Raw genomic sequence first — 20,933 nt, forward strand, 5'->3', positions numbered from 1 at the left:
AGCCCTGTAGATGAATTGCAAGTCTATTCACAAAAAGTTCTGGGAAAATTTCCATGATGTGCCATGCACAAAATTCTCTTCTGACATGCAGATTAAGGCCAGAGCTTTATTGTATCAAGCCATCTGTGGGTGTTTCTGGAACTGGGATCCAGCAGTGGGTCACAGTTGATTTTTGAGCTGTCAGAGGGAGTGGGCGTGAGACAAATAATTGTTTTTAATAGGTGTGAGACTAAGAGTGATGTCCAGGAGTGGAGATTCTATCAAGCTCCCAATCTTTCACATTTATCTTGTGTGGATAAATGTAACTTATTTGTGGCTCTTTGTACAGCTCCAAATCTGGGCGACTAATGCAACTACATTTGTTTATGCAACACTGCATCTATTTTAGAACTCCAGTGCCTGTAATTGATTTTTCTTTCCCTGCTAATACCACACTTTGAGTGGTGGTGCAAAGTTAACATTAGCAAGAAAAGGAAATCCCCAAATGGTCATTTTCCCATTAAAATACTATCTTTAAATTTTAGAGATTGGTGTTAAGCTTCTCTTGTAGTCTCACTCATTAGTTTGAAGAGCAGCAAGTGAAACATAATGTGATTATTGTCAGGGTCTCTATCATTTCTAATTGATTAGAGGGTGAACTGAGAGAAAAAATAATGATAAAGGAGATTACATTTCTCTTTAAGAGGTAAGTAAATGAGGTTAGTTTTAATATGAACTGCAAAAAATTACCACTTCTCTCTGAAAACACAGATGGCACTGTATCATGTACACATCAGGCTGACTGACATTTATCAGTGGTCACTGTGGTGTGTGTCTCAGCAATGACAGATTTCTCAGATGTTCCTCTTCCATGCGACAAAGCTTCTTCACATGACTGACCTTCAGTTAGTATGAGCTGGGTTAATCATCACAAGATGACAGTTAAATGAAAATTTAATGAGACAGGACCCTGTTTGATCTTAATCCGCATTGCAGAGAGTAGCATAATCCTGTAAACTCAAATCTTGAGAACATGTGATACCCTTAAAGGGAAATGCTACTTGGCGAATTTGGCACAGGATTCATGAATGTATAGCTGGTATGTATCAGTGATGTTTCACTTCGGTCTCCCACACAGAAACAAGAAAAATTGGCCAAGATGTCTTTCACTTCTGTCTCCCATTTGGAAATGAGACTGAGGATTCATCATAAACAGCACCAGATATAAAGAAATGAAAATGATTGATAGGATTGGAGATGAACAGAGTTTCATTTTGACATTCTTAGTTTGTACAGCTGTGTATGCTCACAAGGCTTAATGATTTTTTGCCAAATGGAGCTTTCTGGTGTATGTTGGACTGTGGAAGATATACACGTGACAATAATTGATGAATGTATATATTGCCAAAAGAATTCTATTAATTTTAGTTGTTTAAGTTCACATCGTTGCATCATTGTCACATAAAGTATGCTGAAAATCACATTTCTTAGAATTTATTTGAAAGAGTTAAAGATTTGGGAGATGTGATGAAATGTATGCAAAAAGTATTGAGAGTGTGTATGTTACCAATCTGTAAAACTATACTTTTTGATGTCAAAGTTAAAGCCATGTCATCAACACGTTAAAATAAACAAATATTCACTTATTATACATGGATATATTATATATTAGTAGAAACAACATTTAAAGCATGGTTAAGCCGCTATGAGAATATACAGTCATTGATTTTGACCCACGACAGTGTTTCCAGTTAATCAATGGCGCCCTCTTGTGGCTAACACACTCAGTGCAAAGATCAGACAAATCGCTAGAAAATGAATGACATTTAAACTAGAGGAATAACGTTTGTTGGATTTAGTTTTTCTGTTTGTATTATTATTATTATTATTTGTCAACGTAAGCTAGGTTTTCAGTTAAGTAGGAAGTAAGTGGCTATGTTTGCTGTACTGCCTGCTGGTATAATCGGAAATTTCAGTTTCTCAAAGCGAAGGAGGAGACTGTGACACCGAAATGGAGAGTTTCATGTATTATATTATGACTATACATGACAGGTCTAACAAGTAGAACGTAAAATAAGATGGACAAAAACGTGAAAATAAAATGTTAAAAAAATGGAATATACATATTTTCATTCGCAATTGTAAATTTATAATTTCGTTGCATTTGGGATTGCAAAAATTCGGAGCTTTTTCAGGTGGCATGAAGGCATCCTGAGCGAGCCGCTGGTCAGTCAGTTTCTCCGCCGTAAACAGGCGGTGTTAGAGCGTCAAACTTCGGGTGGGTCCGGGAAAAACCTAGTGAAACTTCAGAAAGTGTAATGGTAAGACCATACTTTTTAATTTTATGCTCAACCCATATTGCGTTCTTTACGTAAAGTGCCTGTTGTGTTTGGTCGACATCTGACAGAAAAAGTTTTACCTGAGTGACGTGACAAAGGCAACAAACTGAGGCACTTTTAAGCTAGCAGGCAGTTTCTTCTAACCTCCCTATTTCTCGTTTTGTGTAATTCATATGCGTCACGTAACCGCACCGCAAACCACATATTGCAAATTACTCGTGTTTGTGTACTCTTTTGTTGGTTTGCCTTGGCCATTTAATTCAATGAGATGTTACTTGCGTGTTTTCCCAGCTCTGAATGAAATACTTTCTTCTGGCAGCAAGGTGAGTAAAAACCGTCAACATAAATAGATGGTGTCACTGCTGGATAACGATCATGTCTTCAGTGGATTTTTAGTTATTTATTTATTATTTTGAGATTTGATACTAGACTCTACTGAAAGATCAGATGCCAAATGTCGCACAGCTGCCTATAAGTTAGTTATTTTATGCTGTTGTACGTGAGAAGCTGCCGTTTTAGCAGAAATTTACAAACATATTTTATGTTTTCAATATTTCAGTTTCATTTATGAAATTTGACTTTTGTAAATGTACTGTGTAAAAATAATCCATTTGCTGTAAGCTTTTTGCTCGTGTAAATTATATGTTTATGCACACACAGCGGATCAACTCACACATATAAAATGACCACCACCGAGGGCGGTTACGTACACACCTTTGGCCCAGAGCTGCCTGCCATGTTTGATGGTGTGAAGCTGGCTGCGGTAGCTACCATCCTCTATATCATTGTCCGCTGTCTGAACCTCAAGAGTCCCACTGCACCACCAGAGATCATTTACCAGGACACCCTGCTCAGTCACTACCTGCTCAAGACCTGCCCAATGCTGACCAAAGAGTGAGCAATTTTAATATTGTATTAAAAGATTTGCGATGGCACTGGGATGACTGGAATGTGGACTTAATCATGAACTCCCGATTCTTACCTTAGATACAGTTGCACCATAGACTCATCAGGCATAACATTATGACCACCTGCTTAATTTTGTGTTGGTCCCCCTTTTGCTGCCAAAATAGCCCTGACCCATTGAGGCATGGAGTCCACCAGAACTCTGAAAGTGTGCTGTGGTATCTGCACCAGCAACAGATCCTTTCAGTCCCGTAAGTTTTGAGGTGGGGCCTCCATGGATCTGATTTGTTTGATTTGTGGCATTATCCTGCTGAAAGAGGCCACAGCTGCCAGGGAATACTGTTTCCACAAAAGGGTGTACAGGTAAGCAACTCACACACAGCTGGCCATCCACGTGATGTAAAAGAAAATGGGATTCATCAGACCAGACCACCTTCTTCCATTGCTCCACGGTCCAGTTCTGCTGCTCACGTGCCCAGAGTTGGTGCTTTTGGCAGTGGACAGGGGTCTGACCATACGGGCCAGCCTTCACTCCCCACCTGCATCACTGAGCCATGGCTGCCCATGACTCTGTCGCTTATTCACCACCGTTACTTTCTCGGAACACTTTTGATAGATACTGACCACAGCATTCCAGGAAAACCCCACGAGAGCTGCGGTTTTGGAGAAGCTCTTACCCAGTCATCTAGCCATCACAATAATCAAACTTGCCCAAATCCTTACCTTGGCACATTTTTCCTGCTTCTAGCGCATCAACTTTGAGGACAAAATGTTCACTTACTCCCGAAGATATCCTGCTCACTAACAGGTGCCATGATAATCAGTGTTATTCACTTCACCTGTCAGTGGTCATAATGTTATGCCTGATCAGTGTATTTATAGTGTGAGCACAGTGTATTATATACACAACATACAAAAATCTAGAAAATTTAACAACAAAAGCAAAAGAATCAGAAAACAGTCATCCTGAAACTGTTCCAACTCTGTTCTAAGACGTGGTTTGCATTAAAGTTGGTCAATTCCAGATTTTGGCTTACATAGATTTGAATCCCACTCTCACAGGTCCTCGAGTCCTATGTTGAACTGACTGAACCACTGCTTGTGTGGACTTCTGAGGTCTTTATCCTGCTTTATGTGACTCATTGTAGGGGGGGGGGTCAGAAAAAAGCTGTTATTGGCCAGAGTCTCCCAAGAAGGACTAGATTTCCTAAACACTGTAAACAGAGCCTGGAGGAGCAGCAGTCTTTTCAGATACGTTGTAAGGGAGAGATCCATTCTCTCAGCCCAGCACCCACAGAGGCAGGCAGTGGCTGAACTAGGAAACATAAGAAAACCATGCAGTGTTGTTGCATTATAGAAGTTTAGGGGGATTTCAGCTGTTTGGAGACATAACATCCATTCACAAATGTCCTTTCATTTCTCTTACTCTGACCATAATGTGAATAAACGTGCCATTTGTTCTGTGGTGGAATGAGCCAGGAATTACAATTTACGCTGAGCTGATCCATTAGTGAAACTGTAATTTTCCATATACATGGTAGGAAAAAAAGCTTCCAGAGGGGAAAAAAAACTTTAGAAATCTTTTTTGGAGAAAATTTACCAACCTTTCTAAGCATTTTCAATACATTTGAGTCAATATCTATCTATTGATAGAGAGACAGGCAACAGTGGATGGATGGATGGATGGATGGATATCCTCATTTATTTAGATAGGGGCCTCAAAATAAATGCCTCAATAGCAGCCATCAAGTGCTGCTAAGTGGTTGATTCATAGTATTCAGATTATATCAGAGATAGTCCACAGCTTCATCTGCGTTGTAAAAACCTGGGATCTACATTACTTTCAGGGCTGCGTTCAACACTGAAAGAACTTAGCAAAACATTTATTTAAACAAAAACAGTGGTGTGTTGAACATCCTGTCCTGTTATGTAAGTGTTTCACCTAGAGTGTGCACTGGCCATGATAAAAATCTAGCTAGCGGTTGGGTAACAGTTCTGACTCACTCACCAAAGATGACAAAACATACCTCACACCCCTTCCAATAATGTTGCACAACTATTCAAAGAAACATGTCATTCATTAGAAGGAGTGTCCGTGGATGGGCTAAGCTAATGTAGCCCTGATTAACTTACCATCCCAGTGAGGTTTGGCGATTTCCTCCAAACCTTAAGTTTACTTTCAGTTTTTTTTAGGTTGTTTTTGTTTTTCTGTAAAGATTCTGTTTGCACAGTGGGTGTGCTGTTTTTTAGTACATGCTATGAAGTAGATAAAGATAAGGAAAATTCTCAGCTGTTTGTTTTTGGACAGGAAGGAGCGGTATGTTGGCCAACCGCATACCTGATGTGAACTTAATTTCTTCTAAATGTTATTTGGCTTCATATTTTTGGCACTCTTCATATTTAAGCACTCTGGAGTCATGTAATTTGAACACCTAAAAAAAAAAAGAGCACTCTCAGAGTTCAGTCAGACTGATGATCTTCTGAAGCATCTTCCAGTTACATAATATGGGCCTTGTACTTCTTTTCAGATACATTCCTCCCTTGCTGTGGGGGAAGAGCGGTCACATCCAGACGGTGCTCTACGGGAAGATGGGACGTGTCAAAACTCCAACGCCCTGTGGGGTTCGCATGTTCCTCCCAATGCAGGATGGTGCTACAGCTACCTTTGACCTCTTTGAAGCTATTGGAGCCCACACCACTGGAGGTCAGAGGCAAAAACTACTTTGTTCCTGTTAAACCACCAAATCAGTTGGTTTTCGGGGTATTTAATTACACAACGGCTGATGTGCTGGTACTTAAAGAGCTCCCTGATTGTTGTTTAGTTGAGGTGCTTTTCTTTTCATTTCATTCCTCCTGAGTTTTATGTGCTTGTTTGGACCGAGAGAACATCAGTCTCATGTAACAAGCAGCCCCTGCTACACTTTGAGCGAGCAGCGACAACTTTAATGAACTCCCTCGAGGAACGATGCCAGCAATGTAGTTCAGCGGGGTTAAATCCACACACACACTACAGTGCACATGACATCGACTTTTACACAAGCTCATGACTCCAATTTAAATGTAGTTGCACATCCAGACTCTTTTGTGTCTTTGTGTGGGGACCAGATGACATTACCATGGTAATCTGTCCTGGGATTGGTAACCACAGTGAGAAGAACTACATCCGGACCTTTGTGGATTATTCCCAGCGGCAGGGTTACCGCTGTGCCGTCCTCAACCACCTGGGAGCCCTGCCTAATGTTGAGCTCACCTCGCCACGCATGTTTACATACGGTAAAAAGTTATTGCCACATTGTCTGTTTTTATGATATTTTTTAACATCACTTGGATAAAAAAAAAAAAGAACCTTATAATGTGCAATCCTGCCAAAATCAAACTTTTGACAAATAAAACCAGATTCCCAAGAAGCATAATGTTATAAATATATATTAATCTGTCATATCAAGTATATATTACTGCTATACATTTGTAAAAGCAACTCTTTTACTTTCAGGTTGTACCTGGGAGTTTGGAGCTATGGTGGACTACATAAAACGCACTTTTCCCCAGACTCTGCTGGTGGTCGTGGGGTTCAGTCTGGGAGGAAACATTGTCTGTAAGTTCCTGGGGGAAAACCAGTCAAACCAGGACAGAGTGCTATGCTGTGTCAGCGTCTGCCAGGGTTACAGCGCCCTCAGGTTGGTAAACTGACTGAAGGATTAACACAATTAAGACTAATGGGTCATGTTGTTGTCGGCGTTGCTCTGCCGTCACGAGTGAAACTGAGGTGATCATGTTGAACTCTGATAAATACTGAAACTGGGTTTATTTACGCTGAAACACAGGAAAGAAAGGAGACTGAGAATACTCTGTTATATCAGGATTATCAGAGCTTTGAAAAGAAAAAGAAAAAAGCATCCTAGGTACGGTTCCAGTCAGAGACTTTGTTAGAGAAGAAGACAGCACTCAGTGAAACCTAAATTGAATCTTAGGGAATTCTGCAGCGGCAAAGATGGTGATAGAAGTACAAAGTACAAAGATGGTGATAGAGTTCATTTCCAAGGGGGTAAAAATGTTAATAATGCCTCTGTAAGGGGAATGTCAGTAAATTTCTTAAGCAGTTTTTATCAGCTTTGACTAGTGATCTTCTACATGCACATTTTGTGTCACAGGGACCAAAAAAATGAGAGTTAATTTAGCTGTTCTTTAAATCAAGTGCCCAAATAAGTTCCTAAAGTTGTTTCCCAAGGGTTCTTGTGAGATTTGCTTCAAGAAAGTATTACACGTTGTCATGTTGCCATTCACCCTGCTTCACTGAGTGAATGAGTTAAACGCAGAGAGGAATTTCCCCACGGGGATGAATAAAGTAATAAAGTATACATTATTCAGAGGGATTATTTCTGTGGTAAACAACATTCAGTGAGTAGTAATCATTTGGCAGCATTGAATTCACTTAAGCTTTTTTGGCGATTAGACCAATGAGTCGTCATAGCAGGCTGTCAGCGCTGATAGGCATTATGAGGCCCTGATGGGATTGAAGATGGAGGATTGGATGGAGCTCTGAGTGACCAGGGGGAGGTGGGTTCCACCAATCAGAGTCAAAAGGCATCAGAGGAAAGAAGATGATTGGATTAGAGTAATGATGTCAGCAGTGAATTTGAAAGCGTGGAAGTGATGAAAGAAATAGACTAACAGCCAAACATCCATGAAAGCAGGCAGATGAGTGATTACAGATCTTTCTTATTGAACTGAGGCATAAGCGTCATTACTGCGCTTGTATATGATCGTATTAAGCGGACCCATTACATTTGTTTTGGATTGCTTGGAGGTACTGAGTGCAATATTACGTTGTATAACTTAACTTAAAGTTTTGTGTTAAGCAGCACCATAATAGTATTGGGATTAAATAATTTGCAGTGTTGATATTTACAATAGTTAAAATATAATAGTGATATGATGGATCAGACTACTGCTGTAGTGACTTTAGTTTGTAATGTCGTTCCACAGTATGTTTGTATTCATGTTCATTTGCTTGTGTGTGTTTAGGGCTCAGGAAACTTTCCTTCAGTGGGACCAGTGCCGGAGGCTCTACAACTTTATGTTGGCGGAGAATATGAAGAAGATCATTCTGTCGCACAGGTGGAGCAACACAACAGTTATTGATTAATGGTTACAGATACGTAATACTCTTAAATTTGATCAGAATGTCATTTAGTCATAAAGTACTGCAGCTTTATTCTGTTCTGTAGCTCAGACACAAGCTTGAATCTTTTCTTTGCTAATTGTTGGCAGACACAAAATTTTCTCGATTATCTCTGTCTGATAGAGTGTACAAATTCTTAAATGTTAGCGTAATTCTGAAATTCCTAAATCTGTTATCTAAAATGTAGATCTGTGAGTCATTTGTGGAGAATCAGATGAAAAGCACTTCTCAGCCAAACAAAGACACAGTCACCCGCGTTGGTTTTGTCTAAATGCCATATTATTAAACAGGGACAGTTTGCTGGCCATGCAGTGCAGCAACATTGGCGATGGAGAGCTGAACAGACTGTATGCAGCCACATCTTTGATGCAAATTGATGACAGCATTATGAGGTGAAATATTCTGGGCTTTGAATATGATGGGTTGCTCTAAATTTGGTGGGCCATCTCTTTAACTATGTTATCGCATCATCTTTCACTTCAGAAAATTCCACGGTTATGACTCACTGAGAGAGTACTATGAGAAGGAGAGCTGTGTGCACTACATCCACAAAGTGAGTGACAAGTACCTATCCGTGTATGTAACAGAGCTCAACACATCTGTCCCTCTATTACTACTTCTGCAATGACTTCATGTTTGGACTACTGTTAAATACTGTTGGTGCTATATTTATTGTTCACCTGATCTAGCATACTTGGATAGCAATCATACATAATTAAGTCCAGGTGTGGTTGAATACTACTTCTCTTATCACTGTTATATTATTCTGTTATAAAAGTGTAATGGTAGACAATATAAAATGTGGGCGCAGCTTCCAGGTTTGAAAAGTGACATCAGCACAGAAGTGCCAGTGATGGTTACTTCTATCTTTTGTACTGTCTGCACTAATAATGTATAAGTAGGTATTCTAAAAAATTAATAAATAAACTGGACTACTCTTTTTTACAGATCACTGTCCCACTCCTCCTGCTAAACTCCTTGGATGACCCACTGGTTCATCCATCACTACTGGCTGTTGCACGCACTCTTGCAGGTTTGTGGTTTTTGTCTAAACTCCTTCTGCAGTGTGAGTCAGTGGTAGTTAAAGGTTGTCTTTGTAACAGGCTAGCTTAAAGCTGGCTGCCATGATAAGTAGCTACCAATTTGCCCACGTTAGCAGGCAAACAAGAAAGATAGCTCGTGGTATGTTTTTAATTATAGATAGCTAGCAGTTTATTAGAATAGAAGAATTGAATAGTCACTTGATTCTATTCTATTCTAACAAGCTAACAAGGATTTCTCCTAATAACACCTGTAACTGGGTATGTTTGATATTTGGCATGTATGGTTTTATCTAGTGAACGTGGTGAAGTCTTGGCCAGTTGGCATGTTAAAGTAAAACTGGATAGGGCATTCACAGAGCAACCTTTGTTTTAATTTTGTAGAGTTCCTCAAGCTAATTTTTTTATCACTGTTGTTAACTATGTAATGTTTTCTTAGCTACCTAGCATATGTGGCTAGCTGGCTATTCAGATTTCTTCCTGCACAATGCTTGAAGAAGCCAGGTTTGTTTGTTTTTTGGGAGGGGCGTTGTGATTGTGTTGTGTTGTACTGGAGGCAGGCTGTTGGCGTGTCTAACTTGATGTTAGCTAGTCATCAGTCAGTAGTTAAATTGTAACAGAGAAGAGGAAATATGCACTGTAGTGAATATGAACATTACAACCTGTGGATTTACATGGAACATTTGAGTCTTCAACATAGAAAACATGTTGTTGAAAGAAACTGAGAAAGTCAAGGAAAGTCTTTTTTTTTAAGTTGTTTTACACTAAGTTTAAAATATGCTTCCATACAAAACCTTTAATAACAAATATTAAAGATATTATTTCATGGCATGCAACACAGAGGTGATGTAGAGTCTGGTGAAAATGCTGTCCTCACAGTGGTGCTAACTCAGAGCAACATGAAGTGAGTTAACAGGACACTCAAAACACAGTCTTAAGTGTTGATAAAGTCTTGATGCAGCTATCTGCTCAACACACCCTCCCCAGACAGTCTTGTTGAATTTTTCAGGGCCATGTGATCCACCTGAGCTGTTGGGTTATATACAGGGACCTGTGTGTGTGTCTGGCCTCAACCTGCTGCCTTGTCTTGCTTCACATGGGAGATTGTTTTGTAAAAGTCTTTGTCATGTAAAGTTTTTACGCTTCAAGTAGTCATGAATTCTATTTCTTTAAATTTTTGTCTACTTTTCTACTGGTTCTGTATCAAGATTGAAGTTATAATCTGTGCAGTCAGTTTCTTTTGAAAAACATGATCATCTTCATGGTTGGATATTTGGACTCGTCACAGCTTTGGCGTCATTTAGCTTCTTAAAAATTGGTCTTTGACGGGAACAGATTTTTGGTGAACTGAAACTTTATACTTCTCTCTTCCTAACTGTCTTCCCCTTTTAGAGAAAATGCCCAATGTGGTATTTGCCCTGACTCAACATGGGGGCCACATGGGCTTTTTCGAGGGAGCTGTTCTGTTCCCTCAGCCCCTCACCTGGATGGACAAGGTCATAGTGGAGTACACCAATGCCATCTGCCGCTGGGAGAAGAAGCAGTCGGTCTGTCGGAGTAGCAGCGAGTAGGACATGAACTTTTTGTATGGAAGCACGCAATACCACTCTGCGAGTTGCACTTGCATACAAGTCCAGAGACAAACGCACAAAGACAGCTTGCTGTACCTGCTCAGCTTCAGCACTTTTGGCCTTACAGCTACATGATTCTGGAACTTGTAGATGATTAGAGAAGGCAGCCTGAGTGGAAGTGGTTAAACCAGATTAGAAATAAAAACCTACAGAGGTGATCGCACAGGTGAGTGTAATGTGATCCCAAGCAGAAGTGTTCCTTCTGCTTTTGTTCTTTTTATCTCTCAGGTTAACAATAGTTTGCCCTCTGCTGGTTTTTGGCAGGTACTTCTTTCTTTATTCTCTAAAGCAGGGTGTGTAATTTGAATTCTGCCATAAGAAAGAAAAAAAAGGTGGACTTTTTTTTTTTTGAAGTTTTCAAATAATATTTTAATGATGTTTTGGTTCTGTCCTGTTCTGAAGTCCTTTAATTGAAATAGTGCATTTTCACTAAGAGGATGTTGCTGTTTATTAAAGAAAAACATCTGATAAGAATGTGATTTAATCTCTCAAATCAGGTCATGTTTTACAGATATTTTTTGGTAGGTTTTCATACTCAATTTTCTCCAGTGGACTATCAGTCTGCATTTAGGGTAGACAAAAACAGACCCAACTGAACATTTCTGGTTTGTTGAAACATGTACTTGTAGATCCAACCATTCCATGAATCAATCAATTTACTGTAAAGCCTCCTGGTGTAGAACTCTGGTTACCCAAAACTTATAAATAACTAATAATTCCCAGCGTAGAAATAATTTAACTAGAAGTGACAGGTGTGGTGGTATAAACGGCTGTTTACGGTATGCTTCGAAGGTGATAACATTTTGAATGTGTCTCTTCTTGGTCACGATTATGTTCCATATACCAGGCGTGGCTTCAGTTTAAACACTGTAGGGACTTAATATTAAACTTTAGCATCGATTACCTTTTGGGGGAGGATGTTGTTGTTGTTCATAGCTGTTCATTGCTGCCTACTGGATGGTGGTGTTTGCAATATAAAAGGTAAAAACAGTTAAGAGTGTCGCTCTATTGAAGATGATTAGTGTCACTGACAAAAAAGGAGAGGGGGGTGGATTTTTATTTATTTATTTTTTCTGAATTGTGAGAAAGAAAGAAAAAACACTCCTGTACTGTCATGGTACTGTAAATTTCCACCAGAATTATGTGATTTCAAAGGTTTCAAACACCAGCTAAGCTGGTGAGGGCACAAATGCAATGTTTTTGCTGTTTTGGTTTGCTTGTTTTTAATATTCTGAGCTCTTATTATCAATCATGTTAAGGACTTTTGAGGTTGGTCAGTTTCCTGTGAGTTACATTCTCAGTGGACTCCACCCAGTCTATGTAGCCTCCAAATTATGCAACTTATATCTGCTCTGCAGAAGTCAAATGTCATGCAACAGCACCACAAACATGTCCTGACTTTTTCACTGTTTGCTCGCACTTTATTGTCTTCAATGCACTATGTAGAGTCATTGACAATTAAAAGTAAATGAACACATTTTTTTTGGTGTGATATTATAAATTAAGACGTTTCAATTGTCTTTTCTCACAGTCATTTTCTGATGGGGTATTGTGCATAGTGTAAAAAATTACTCTTCATTAACTTGTTCCTGGATTAATGAGATTTTCAAGTTACTTGACAAGATTTTTCTTTTTAGTCTCATTTCACATAACAGGGGCTTGTCTGCATTCTTGAATATATGATTATGATGTATAAAATGAAGGAAAATGTGGTTGTTTTCATGGTGCGCAGCCTGACTGTTTACAAGTGATTTTCACATATTGTTTCCTTTTGTGTATTTCTACATCAACAAAGTCACATCTGCACATTTGCATTTATTAACAGTTTATTGTACATGTATTGACATTGTTATTGGTGCACCGGGTAGCACAATGGGTCAAACTTTATTATACCTTACTGAAGAAGTCTTAAAAAAAGAAAGAAAGAAAGAAAGAAAGAAAGAAAAGCAGGAAAGAGAGGCACTTGTTGGAATACCAGCCTTGTGCAAGAAGATGATCAGGGGTAAGAGGTTGGGTCCTGAGAAAGCTGGGGCCTGCCAGTAATAAACCATCTGTGTGGGTGAATTTAAGTCCAGAGAAAGCACAGTTTGACAAAACGGAGACATAACATGTGGTGTTCAGAGCTGGTCTGGATTGGCAGTGTTTTTGCGTAATGGAAAAACACTGTCTATGTGATGAGATAATCACATATATAACTTTGATTTATTTATTTATTTTTGGTCCGTTAATCATAAGCTTCTGTACACTTCACACCAGTACCAAACCATGCTTCTTCTTCTTTTTTTACGATTGACAACTGCCTCCAAGGCAGCCAGTCATTCAGTCCATGTACTTGGGTTTGGAATGAAAACTAAAAGTGATTGTCACAGCTAATCCACCACTGTGTATATTTACTTATCTGCATTTATTTATTTATTTATTGGTTATGGTTCTAGTGTTAAAAAGGGAACCCTGTGACAAGATTGATGCTAATTGGACTAAAATTGATCTTAATTGCACCAACGAAAAAAAGTCCTGGCCTGAGCGAGATAATTTGGACTGGACTGTTTATTCTGCTAAAAAATAAATAAATACAGAATTGGCAAAAAGTAAATAAATACAAACACTAAAATGTTCACTGTAATGAGTTAGAAGTATGTTTTACTTATCATAGGACTGACTTTCAAAGAAAGACAAGCAAATACATGAAGTGTATGCACTCTGTAGTTATTTGGAGCATGTATGGCACTTTTGATGGTCATCAACTAGAAAATTCAAACTATACGGTGTCACCTGGATGGCTTGTCTAGTTTTTGTCTTGAATGTGCTTTACCAGGACCTCTGCAGTACAATATCATTTTACCTTCTAACACAGTCACGACTTTCATTCATAACTTTAGTCCCTACAGCCACACAGCTAGATTGGGCGTTGATTCTTCACAGTCTATAGGGTTTATAATACGTAAAGGCTCTCGACCTCATTGGCAAAAGGACTGAGGATGTCTAGTCAAACAGCTTGGCTGCTGTGGCCTTGCCGTCATACTTGGGACCTTTTCCGTCAAATTCGGCAGGGAGAATTTCGGCATCAAACTCCTTGTAGTAATTTTCCAACTCGTCTCCGTGCACGAACACCTAAAACGAACATCCGCAGCTGTTAGAGATGCTTAAAGTCATAAATTAATTTAATATCCTTGTATCTAATATCCAGACTCCAACGTATTGCTTAAGCGCACCATAAAACCAATTTTTAGAGTGGCATTATGGTTATTAGATTCAGCTCTGTTAATCAGAGTGAAACCCACATCAAAATCCTTTCAGAAGCAAACTGAAGGATCCAGACCAACACATTATTGAATTAATACAGTGGTACTTGACTGTCGAGTATGTATGAAAGTCTTGTTTTATTAGAAAAAATGCAAAACTGTTTTTGCTACTTTTTGCCAAGCAGGTTCATGTCAAGTCAGATGCTGTCACGTTGCATAGTACAGCTCTCCTGCACTCAAACCAAAATATAAAGGATATCTTGAGCTTGGCTGATGATAGGTTTATATATCAGAGACTTAAGGGGCAACAGTGATCACAGTTTGCATTGCAAACCCCCTTAATGTCTGCCATTAATGCTCTCTACAAGGACTAAAACCAATCTATGTTGTCATTGAATCTGATTTATTTGACTCACTCTCTCCAGCAGCTTGCTCTTCATGAGAGGTTTGACCACATTATAGGTGGTAGTGAAGTACCAGGGCTGGTGGATGAAGTGCACAGCTTTGAAACGGGCAGGGAATGAGTCCTGGTGGAACACAAAGAGCAAGATGAAGGGCAAGGAATCTAAAAATCCCATCATAAATGAATGACAAGTCAAAGTGTTGAAACTTTGTTTGACTACTCTATTATACAATGGTTTTTGAGCTTCTCCTCTAAAGTAATTCAACCAAAATAATGGATTCCCCCCCACACACACACACACACACCTGTAACATGTCCACCATCTTTTTGAGCTCAGTGGGTTTGATTCCTGATGCCTGCTGCATGGTGAAGCCCTTGAAGTTTTCAATGATACAGAATCCATTGATTTGAGTTTCCTCGTTCTCTAGAAGCTTCTCAAGTATCACACAGTAGGCGCGCAGGATCTGAATATGCACAGATAAACATGTTTTATATTTATAGTATCTTCTAGTAAGCTCCTGTCAGAGATGGGACAAAAATACATAAGCTTCCTGTGTAGTAAAAGAAATGAGTCACCATACCTCATCAAAGGTGATCTCCTCGTAGTCCCAGTTCTCGATGTTGAAAAGCAGGACCACACGGCCGTATTTGTCTCTGCTATGCAGGATGCCGGGGTAGCCGGCCTCGATGGTGCTGCGCACGGCCTCAGGGGTCAGGTTCTCAAACAGCTCGGGGTAATCCTTCCTAAAACGCACATAACCTGAGTAGAAGCACAGGAAGCCTATTAGATTACATTTTATCTTTGAAAAATGCTTTTTTTTAACTACAGGTGGTAGATTTTTATTTTTTTTATTTATTTTTTTTAACCTGGATCCTTATGATAAAATCATATGTTTGTGAGGCTACATGACTTTTCAGAATTGATACCATAATGACGCTTAGATGCACAGAGGAAGAAATGATGTGCACGTATTTAGATCTGCCACTTTCAGCCGCTGATTTTGAACATTTTACCCTTCATAAGGTCGAAAGCCCTGGGCACGTCGTACTTCCTGGCACGAATGAAGCGGGTCAGCATGTTGTCTGGTTTCTCCCCGAAGGTGTCCTGCACCCCCTTGGCCAGATCATCACCACCTTCTGCCTTCTCCTTAATAATTGCTCGCAACTCCTTCACTGCTGACACCCGCTTCTCATCGGTCTCATTCAGCTCATCCTTGGCCTGCAGAGAGGAGCCAGTCCAGGCAGTTAGTTCGCAGATTATATTTGAGTGGTCCTGGTTGTATAAGGGTTTATTTTCATAAATATGGTCGATGTTTCATTTCACTTATGCCCTTAAAGTTGGTCGTACTGATCAAACCATTGTGTTCTACCAGATACAGGGTGATAATTTAGATAGGATAGGGTAGTGGTCTAACCACAATTAAGAATGACAAGCCAGCTTTAACCTCCTAAGACCCAAACTCTTCCATGGCATGCATTTTTAATCTTTGATATTTGGGCTGATTGGAACCCGATGAACGTAAAAACAAAGAATCACCAGATTTTTTTTTTTTTACTTGATTTTTTTTCCAAGAAAGATGAGAGCCACATATGAGGATATTCGTTTTAAATTTTGATAAAACAGAGGCAGTATAATGTCCTTGTAAGTGGACATCAGGCCCTTGTAGAGCAACATTTAGTATTTTGGTCTAAATAACCCAAAATGTGATGTCCACATATGTGGATGCCAGGTCCTAGGAGGTTAAAGTCACTGCTTCCAATTTGTAACTTAAGACAAACAATTGGAAGGCTACAATCCCAAGTTTTACATTTCTGGTGCCACCTATTGTTGTGAAAGGGTATTGCACATCCTAATGAAGCCTTAATGTTTTTTCCCAATTTGGAACACCAATACAATAGATGTACCTTCAAAAAACTGGACATTGTTAATAAGTAAACCATTGAAAGTTGTATATTCTCAAACTTTAATTTTATTTATGAAAACAAACTTCAATTTAGAGTCATTTATCTAGCGTAAAATGGGGTAAAGACGCTACAATAATAAAGGGATAATGCCAACAATCAGATGACTCCCTATGAGCTAGCATTAGGCAACAGTGGGAAGGAAAAACTCCCTTTTAACAAAAGGAAACCTGGAGGTTTTACTGGGGTTGTACTGGCATTTCATTGCAATTTCTTTGCTTGTTAAAGAGTTTTTTGTCCTGATGTGACTCTGATGAATCTTGATCTTATTCCAAAGGTTTCTTTGATCACCTTCTGCATTGTGTAGTCTGGCACGTTGGTGCAGGGTCCAAAAACTGGTCCGTGGTCCTTGACGGTCAGACGCTCCAGCTTGGCCCTGAGCGCCTGCTCTTCCTCTGACACCATACGGTAAGTTCCACTCTGAGGACAGAAGATATTATTACAGCTTGTCATGGTTGCTTATAAATGTTTATTTATAGTGAGAAAATCTATTGGTCCTGTAATCTCAAATTCCTCAAAAACATTTAAAGACATTTAATCAGGGAAACAAATGGACTAGTAAATTTACAATCAAACGACCTCCCAAAGTCCAACTTTATATATAGCTGGGACTGGATCAAGTGACCCTGAATCCTCCCTTAGTTTCTTAGTTATGCAGCAATATGTGCACATGATGCACAAAGTGTTTCTTTTTTATTCACTTCTTTAAACTCACTATGTGTTCATGTTTATACACAACTCAAACTCCGTGCTCCTCCAGTCAGATGCTTTTATTAGTTCCACGCTCCCAGTTCAAATCTAAAGGTGACAGGGCTTTCTCCAATGGCCTTGACTTGACTAATCATTAGCTATTATTAATCTCTGGCTCTCTTCCACAGTGTGTCTTTTGTCCTGTTTTCCTGCCCTCACCCACCACCCTCACTGAGCATGGTTCTGCTGGAGGTTTCTTCCTGTTAAAGGGAGTTTTTCCTTCACATTTTTGCCAATTGCTTGCTCAATAGGGTGGCCTGGTTGTTTTCTCTGTATTATTGTAGGGTCCTTGCCTTACAATATTGAGGTAAATGCTGTTGTGATTTGGAACTAATTGAACTGAACTGAAGGGCAGCGGGTGGCGCAGTGGTTAATGCTGTTGCCTCACAGCAGTAAGGTCCTGAGTTTGACTCCACCATCTTGCCGAAGTCTTTCTGTGTAGAGTTTGCATGCTCTCCATGTGTTTGGGTGGGTTGTCTCGGGCCTCCTCCCACAGTCCAAAGACATATGGTGGGACTTTAGGGTAATTGATGATTCTAAATTGGTCATGGGTCTGAGTGTGAATGAGTGGCTGTTTCTCGGTGTTAGCCCTGTGACAGACTGGCGATGTGTCCAGGGTGTACCCTGCCTCTCATCCTATGATTGCTGCGATAGGCTCCACCACTCTACACCCCCAACACCACCACCCCACCCCACTGCAAAATAAGGATAAGTGGAACTGATCTCAATTCAAAGCTACTCTAGTTATGGTCAAGAAATGAATATGGAACTGAGCATGCTATATCCACTTTAGTAAAGATTAAATGCTTTAAACCAACAGACAAAGTTGTGCTTTTGAACACAAACTCAAGTAGGCCCTGTTCAGAGCAAACATTTTATCATAGTAAGAAGGCACAGGTATGATTACCATCATTAAAAATGGATGCATTCCACTTAGGTGTGCCATTTCCAGGATCTTGACATTATGGATGTTCACTGGCTTAGTGGCACAGGTGAATGAAGCACATTCATTTTTAATGGCAGCAGTGTCACCTGTCAAAATTGCTGTAATGGGGGAGACTAACTAAAGATGTTGCAGTTTGTTATAATGGCTGATGGAAAACAGTTTCCCTGTGAGCACAAAGATGTTTATGTTTCACGTGTCTGCAGGAAAACTTTTAAGTTGCGCAGCACTTTGGATAAAAGCCAAGTACCTCGTCATGTCAATTTAACTCTCTCACAAGACTGGGTTTTGCTGTGTGAGCTTTAAAACACGTCTAATCCACGTGAGACAGGATGCCTGTCCACCAGTGTTGCAGGTCCGCAATCAATAGACTTCAGTGTTTTGGTTAATCTCCCTCACATGAGTCCTGCAAAGCTTGTAAATACGTGGTGAGGACCACTATTCGACCTGAAGCAGGGATCAGAGATTAGCAGCTAAAGAAACTGTGGCTATCGCTGGTGTCTGTAACAATGGGCCTTTGGGAAGTTTTGAGCTGCAGCTGAATCCATCTGAGATGGAGAATAGATGTTTGTCCTTATGAATGCTGTCCTGTTTGTCTGTTTAAGAGTGTAAAAGTGGAGATACTCACGACTACAGCCATGTCTTCTCTTTGAAAATGTCCTTGTCCTGTCTGGAAGAAAAGAAGAGGTAACTTGTGATTCTTATCAATCCCACTTAAATCTTAAAAACTGGCACACTGTAGTCCATCTAAATCCCTTTTATCCCATCCTCTCTGCTCTCACACGGTACCTTTTTGGCTATATTTAGCTTTTGCCAATCCTGGGTGACTTATCAGGAGAGTTAAGCTTGACAGCCTTTTAGTTTCATAATCATTAGGCTCACAGTGGGTGTCGATGGGCAAAATGTGAGATATAGAGCAAGAAAATCTTTAATTGGTACAATGGTGCATACATATAGGCATACATACAGTATAATACAGCATGCAACCACTTGATGAAAGAGATTTGAACAAAAGTTGAATAGCTAACCTAGTTGCGGTCGGTTAATTACTTGAAAGAAAATTAAAGTGCAGTCTAATAGTCTATTAAGCATTTATAAAATAGATTCATAAAGACCAGCAACAACCATATGTCTTTATAATACCATGCTACACAGCCCAAAGCTGTGGTATCACGAGTGCTTGCGTTTTTATGACTCTCGGTCTCAGTGGAAACGCCTCAAACCTAACCACTGTCAGCCCCATGATGCACCCACTGCACAAGATTTGAGCTGGAATGATCTGCTTTTAGATACCTCGAGATAAAAGAGAAACAAGGCAGCAAAACATCCATAATTTCATCCTACTACATAAGATGAAGTCTGTAAAGCTGAGCCAAATCCACTGCCTGGTAACAAGGAGTTAAGGAACTGAATACAACTGGAGGCATCACCTGAGCAAAGAAGGCCGATTCCTACCTGAGGCAGACGTGAAGTAGCTGGTGGGGAGTCACAGGGGTCTGTGCTGAGAAGTGTCGATGGGACCTATGATTTGTAGTGTTGGGATTAGTCGCGTCACAGCAGATTACACCCAACAGGCTCCTTTTTCTTTTCAATCAGTATAAAAGAGGCAGTGAATGTGGAAAAAAAAAAAAGGGGGGGGGGGGGGTAGCCGTGATGGGGTTGCTTTTTTAACCAATGGTGGACGGGCTCCGGTGATGAAAGGCAGGGCCAGGATGATGTAAAGTTAAGTGTACCCTTCAGTTCAGAAGTGATTTAAGGAGAAGAGGGATTTGATTGCATTCCGAGGAGACTTGAACGGAGTGAACAGTGACCATTGTGAGTGCTGAGTCCCCAGGATGAACACACTGTGTTCAAATGCTCTGTTTCACATGTTTGGAGGTATAATTAAGAAGACGTGGTTAGTCTGGTTCTGTCATATTGCTAACTAAAGAACCAGCAATATTATCTTAAAGGGAATGCTGAAGGGATTAATCAGTTTATCAATTAAGCTTTTACAGCTTTATTAGGACATTTGTTCCTTACATGGCAAACTTAAATTGCATAATTTATCACATTTCATGCAAGTTGTTGGGGTCGAGCAGAAACCCAGAGAGCTGAAAAATTAAGCCACCGCAACAGTGCAACTAAATTACAATTTCTCTGTTGGCCAGTCGCTGAACTGAACATCTCTGTGTTTGTGCTGTTGGTGGCTTCTTGAAGAAATGTTAAAATAAACTATCTGACAAATCACAAGACATGCCCCTTAAACCTAATAACAAGCATTTGCAATAACTGGAAATGAATCTTTTACAGCGCTGTCGAGGAGTTTTGGCCCACTCATCTTGGGAGAATTGTTGTAATTCAGCTACACTGGTTTCTGAGCCTGAGCTGCCTTTTTAAGGTCATGACACAGCATCTCAATCAGATTCTGGTGAGGACTTTGACTAGGCCACTCCAGAATTTTCATTTTGTTTTTCTGGATCAATGGTAATGAAAATTTGCATATTAATGATCAAGAAACTGACCTCACAGCCCGTTGTTTGCCAGGGAGCTAGTTTCAGTTGTCATGCAAATATT

General features: G+C 39.9%; 2 protein-coding genes across 2 annotated transcripts; one reads left to right on the forward strand and one right to left on the reverse strand.

Moving 5' to 3' along the window:
* Positions 1-2,195: 2,195 nt before the first annotated feature.
* abhd2b (abhydrolase domain containing 2, acylglycerol lipase b) lies at positions 2,196-12,559 on the forward strand. Its single transcript, XM_006782416.3, has 11 exons — positions 2,196-2,300; positions 2,610-2,641; positions 2,979-3,212; positions 5,753-5,928; positions 6,330-6,497; positions 6,718-6,901; positions 8,250-8,342; positions 8,697-8,798; positions 8,890-8,959; positions 9,355-9,439; positions 10,839-12,559. Exons 2-11 carry the CDS (start codon positions 2,616-2,618, stop codon positions 11,015-11,017), a joined length of 1,317 nt encoding a protein of 438 aa, XP_006782479.1. The 5' UTR covers positions 2,196-2,300; positions 2,610-2,615; the 3' UTR covers positions 11,018-12,559.
* A 333-nt stretch (positions 12,560-12,892) lies between these two features.
* Positions 12,893-19,888, reverse strand: rlbp1b (retinaldehyde binding protein 1b). The gene is made up of 8 exons (XM_006782415.3): positions 19,833-19,888; positions 19,006-19,047; positions 16,976-17,104; positions 15,737-15,941; positions 15,304-15,482; positions 15,028-15,186; positions 14,736-14,846; positions 12,893-14,188 (listed from the first exon to the last, which is right to left on the reverse strand). The coding sequence occupies exons 2-8, from the start codon at positions 19,015-19,017 to the stop codon at positions 14,060-14,062; spliced, it is 924 nt and encodes a 307-aa protein (XP_006782478.1). The 5' UTR covers positions 19,018-19,047; positions 19,833-19,888; the 3' UTR covers positions 12,893-14,059.
* Between the last annotated feature and the right edge of the window lie 1,045 nt (positions 19,889-20,933).

This window comes from Neolamprologus brichardi, chromosome 7 (genome assembly GCF_056152115.1).
Source record: "Neolamprologus brichardi isolate AB-2024 chromosome 7, ASM5615211v1, whole genome shotgun sequence".
Classification (NCBI taxonomy): domain Eukaryota; kingdom Metazoa; phylum Chordata; class Actinopteri; order Cichliformes; family Cichlidae; genus Neolamprologus; species Neolamprologus brichardi.

What these genes read in the sequence shown, in the direction of transcription:
- abhd2b (XM_006782416.3), top strand. Translation starts at nt 2,616, where the DNA reads ATGAAATACTTTCTTCTGGCAGCAAG. An exon ending in TGGAGCCCACACCACTGGAG is followed by an intron (nt 5,929 to 6,329) that starts GTCAGAGGCAAA and finishes TGTGGGGACCAG; the next exon opens with ATGACATTACCATGGTAATC. An exon ending in CAGGGTTACAGCGCCCTCAG is followed by an intron (nt 6,902 to 8,249) that starts GTTGGTAAACTG and finishes GTGTGTGTTTAG; the next exon opens with GGCTCAGGAAACTTTCCTTC.
- rlbp1b (XM_006782415.3), bottom strand. An exon ending in AGGAGATCACCTTTGATGAG is followed by an intron (nt 15,187 to 15,303) that starts GTATGGTGACTC and finishes GTGCATATTCAG; the next exon opens with ATCCTGCGCGCCTACTGTGT. An exon ending in AGATGGTGGACATGTTACAG is followed by an intron (nt 14,847 to 15,027) that starts GTGTGTGTGTGT and finishes GTGTTCCACCAG; the next exon opens with GACTCATTCCCTGCCCGTTT.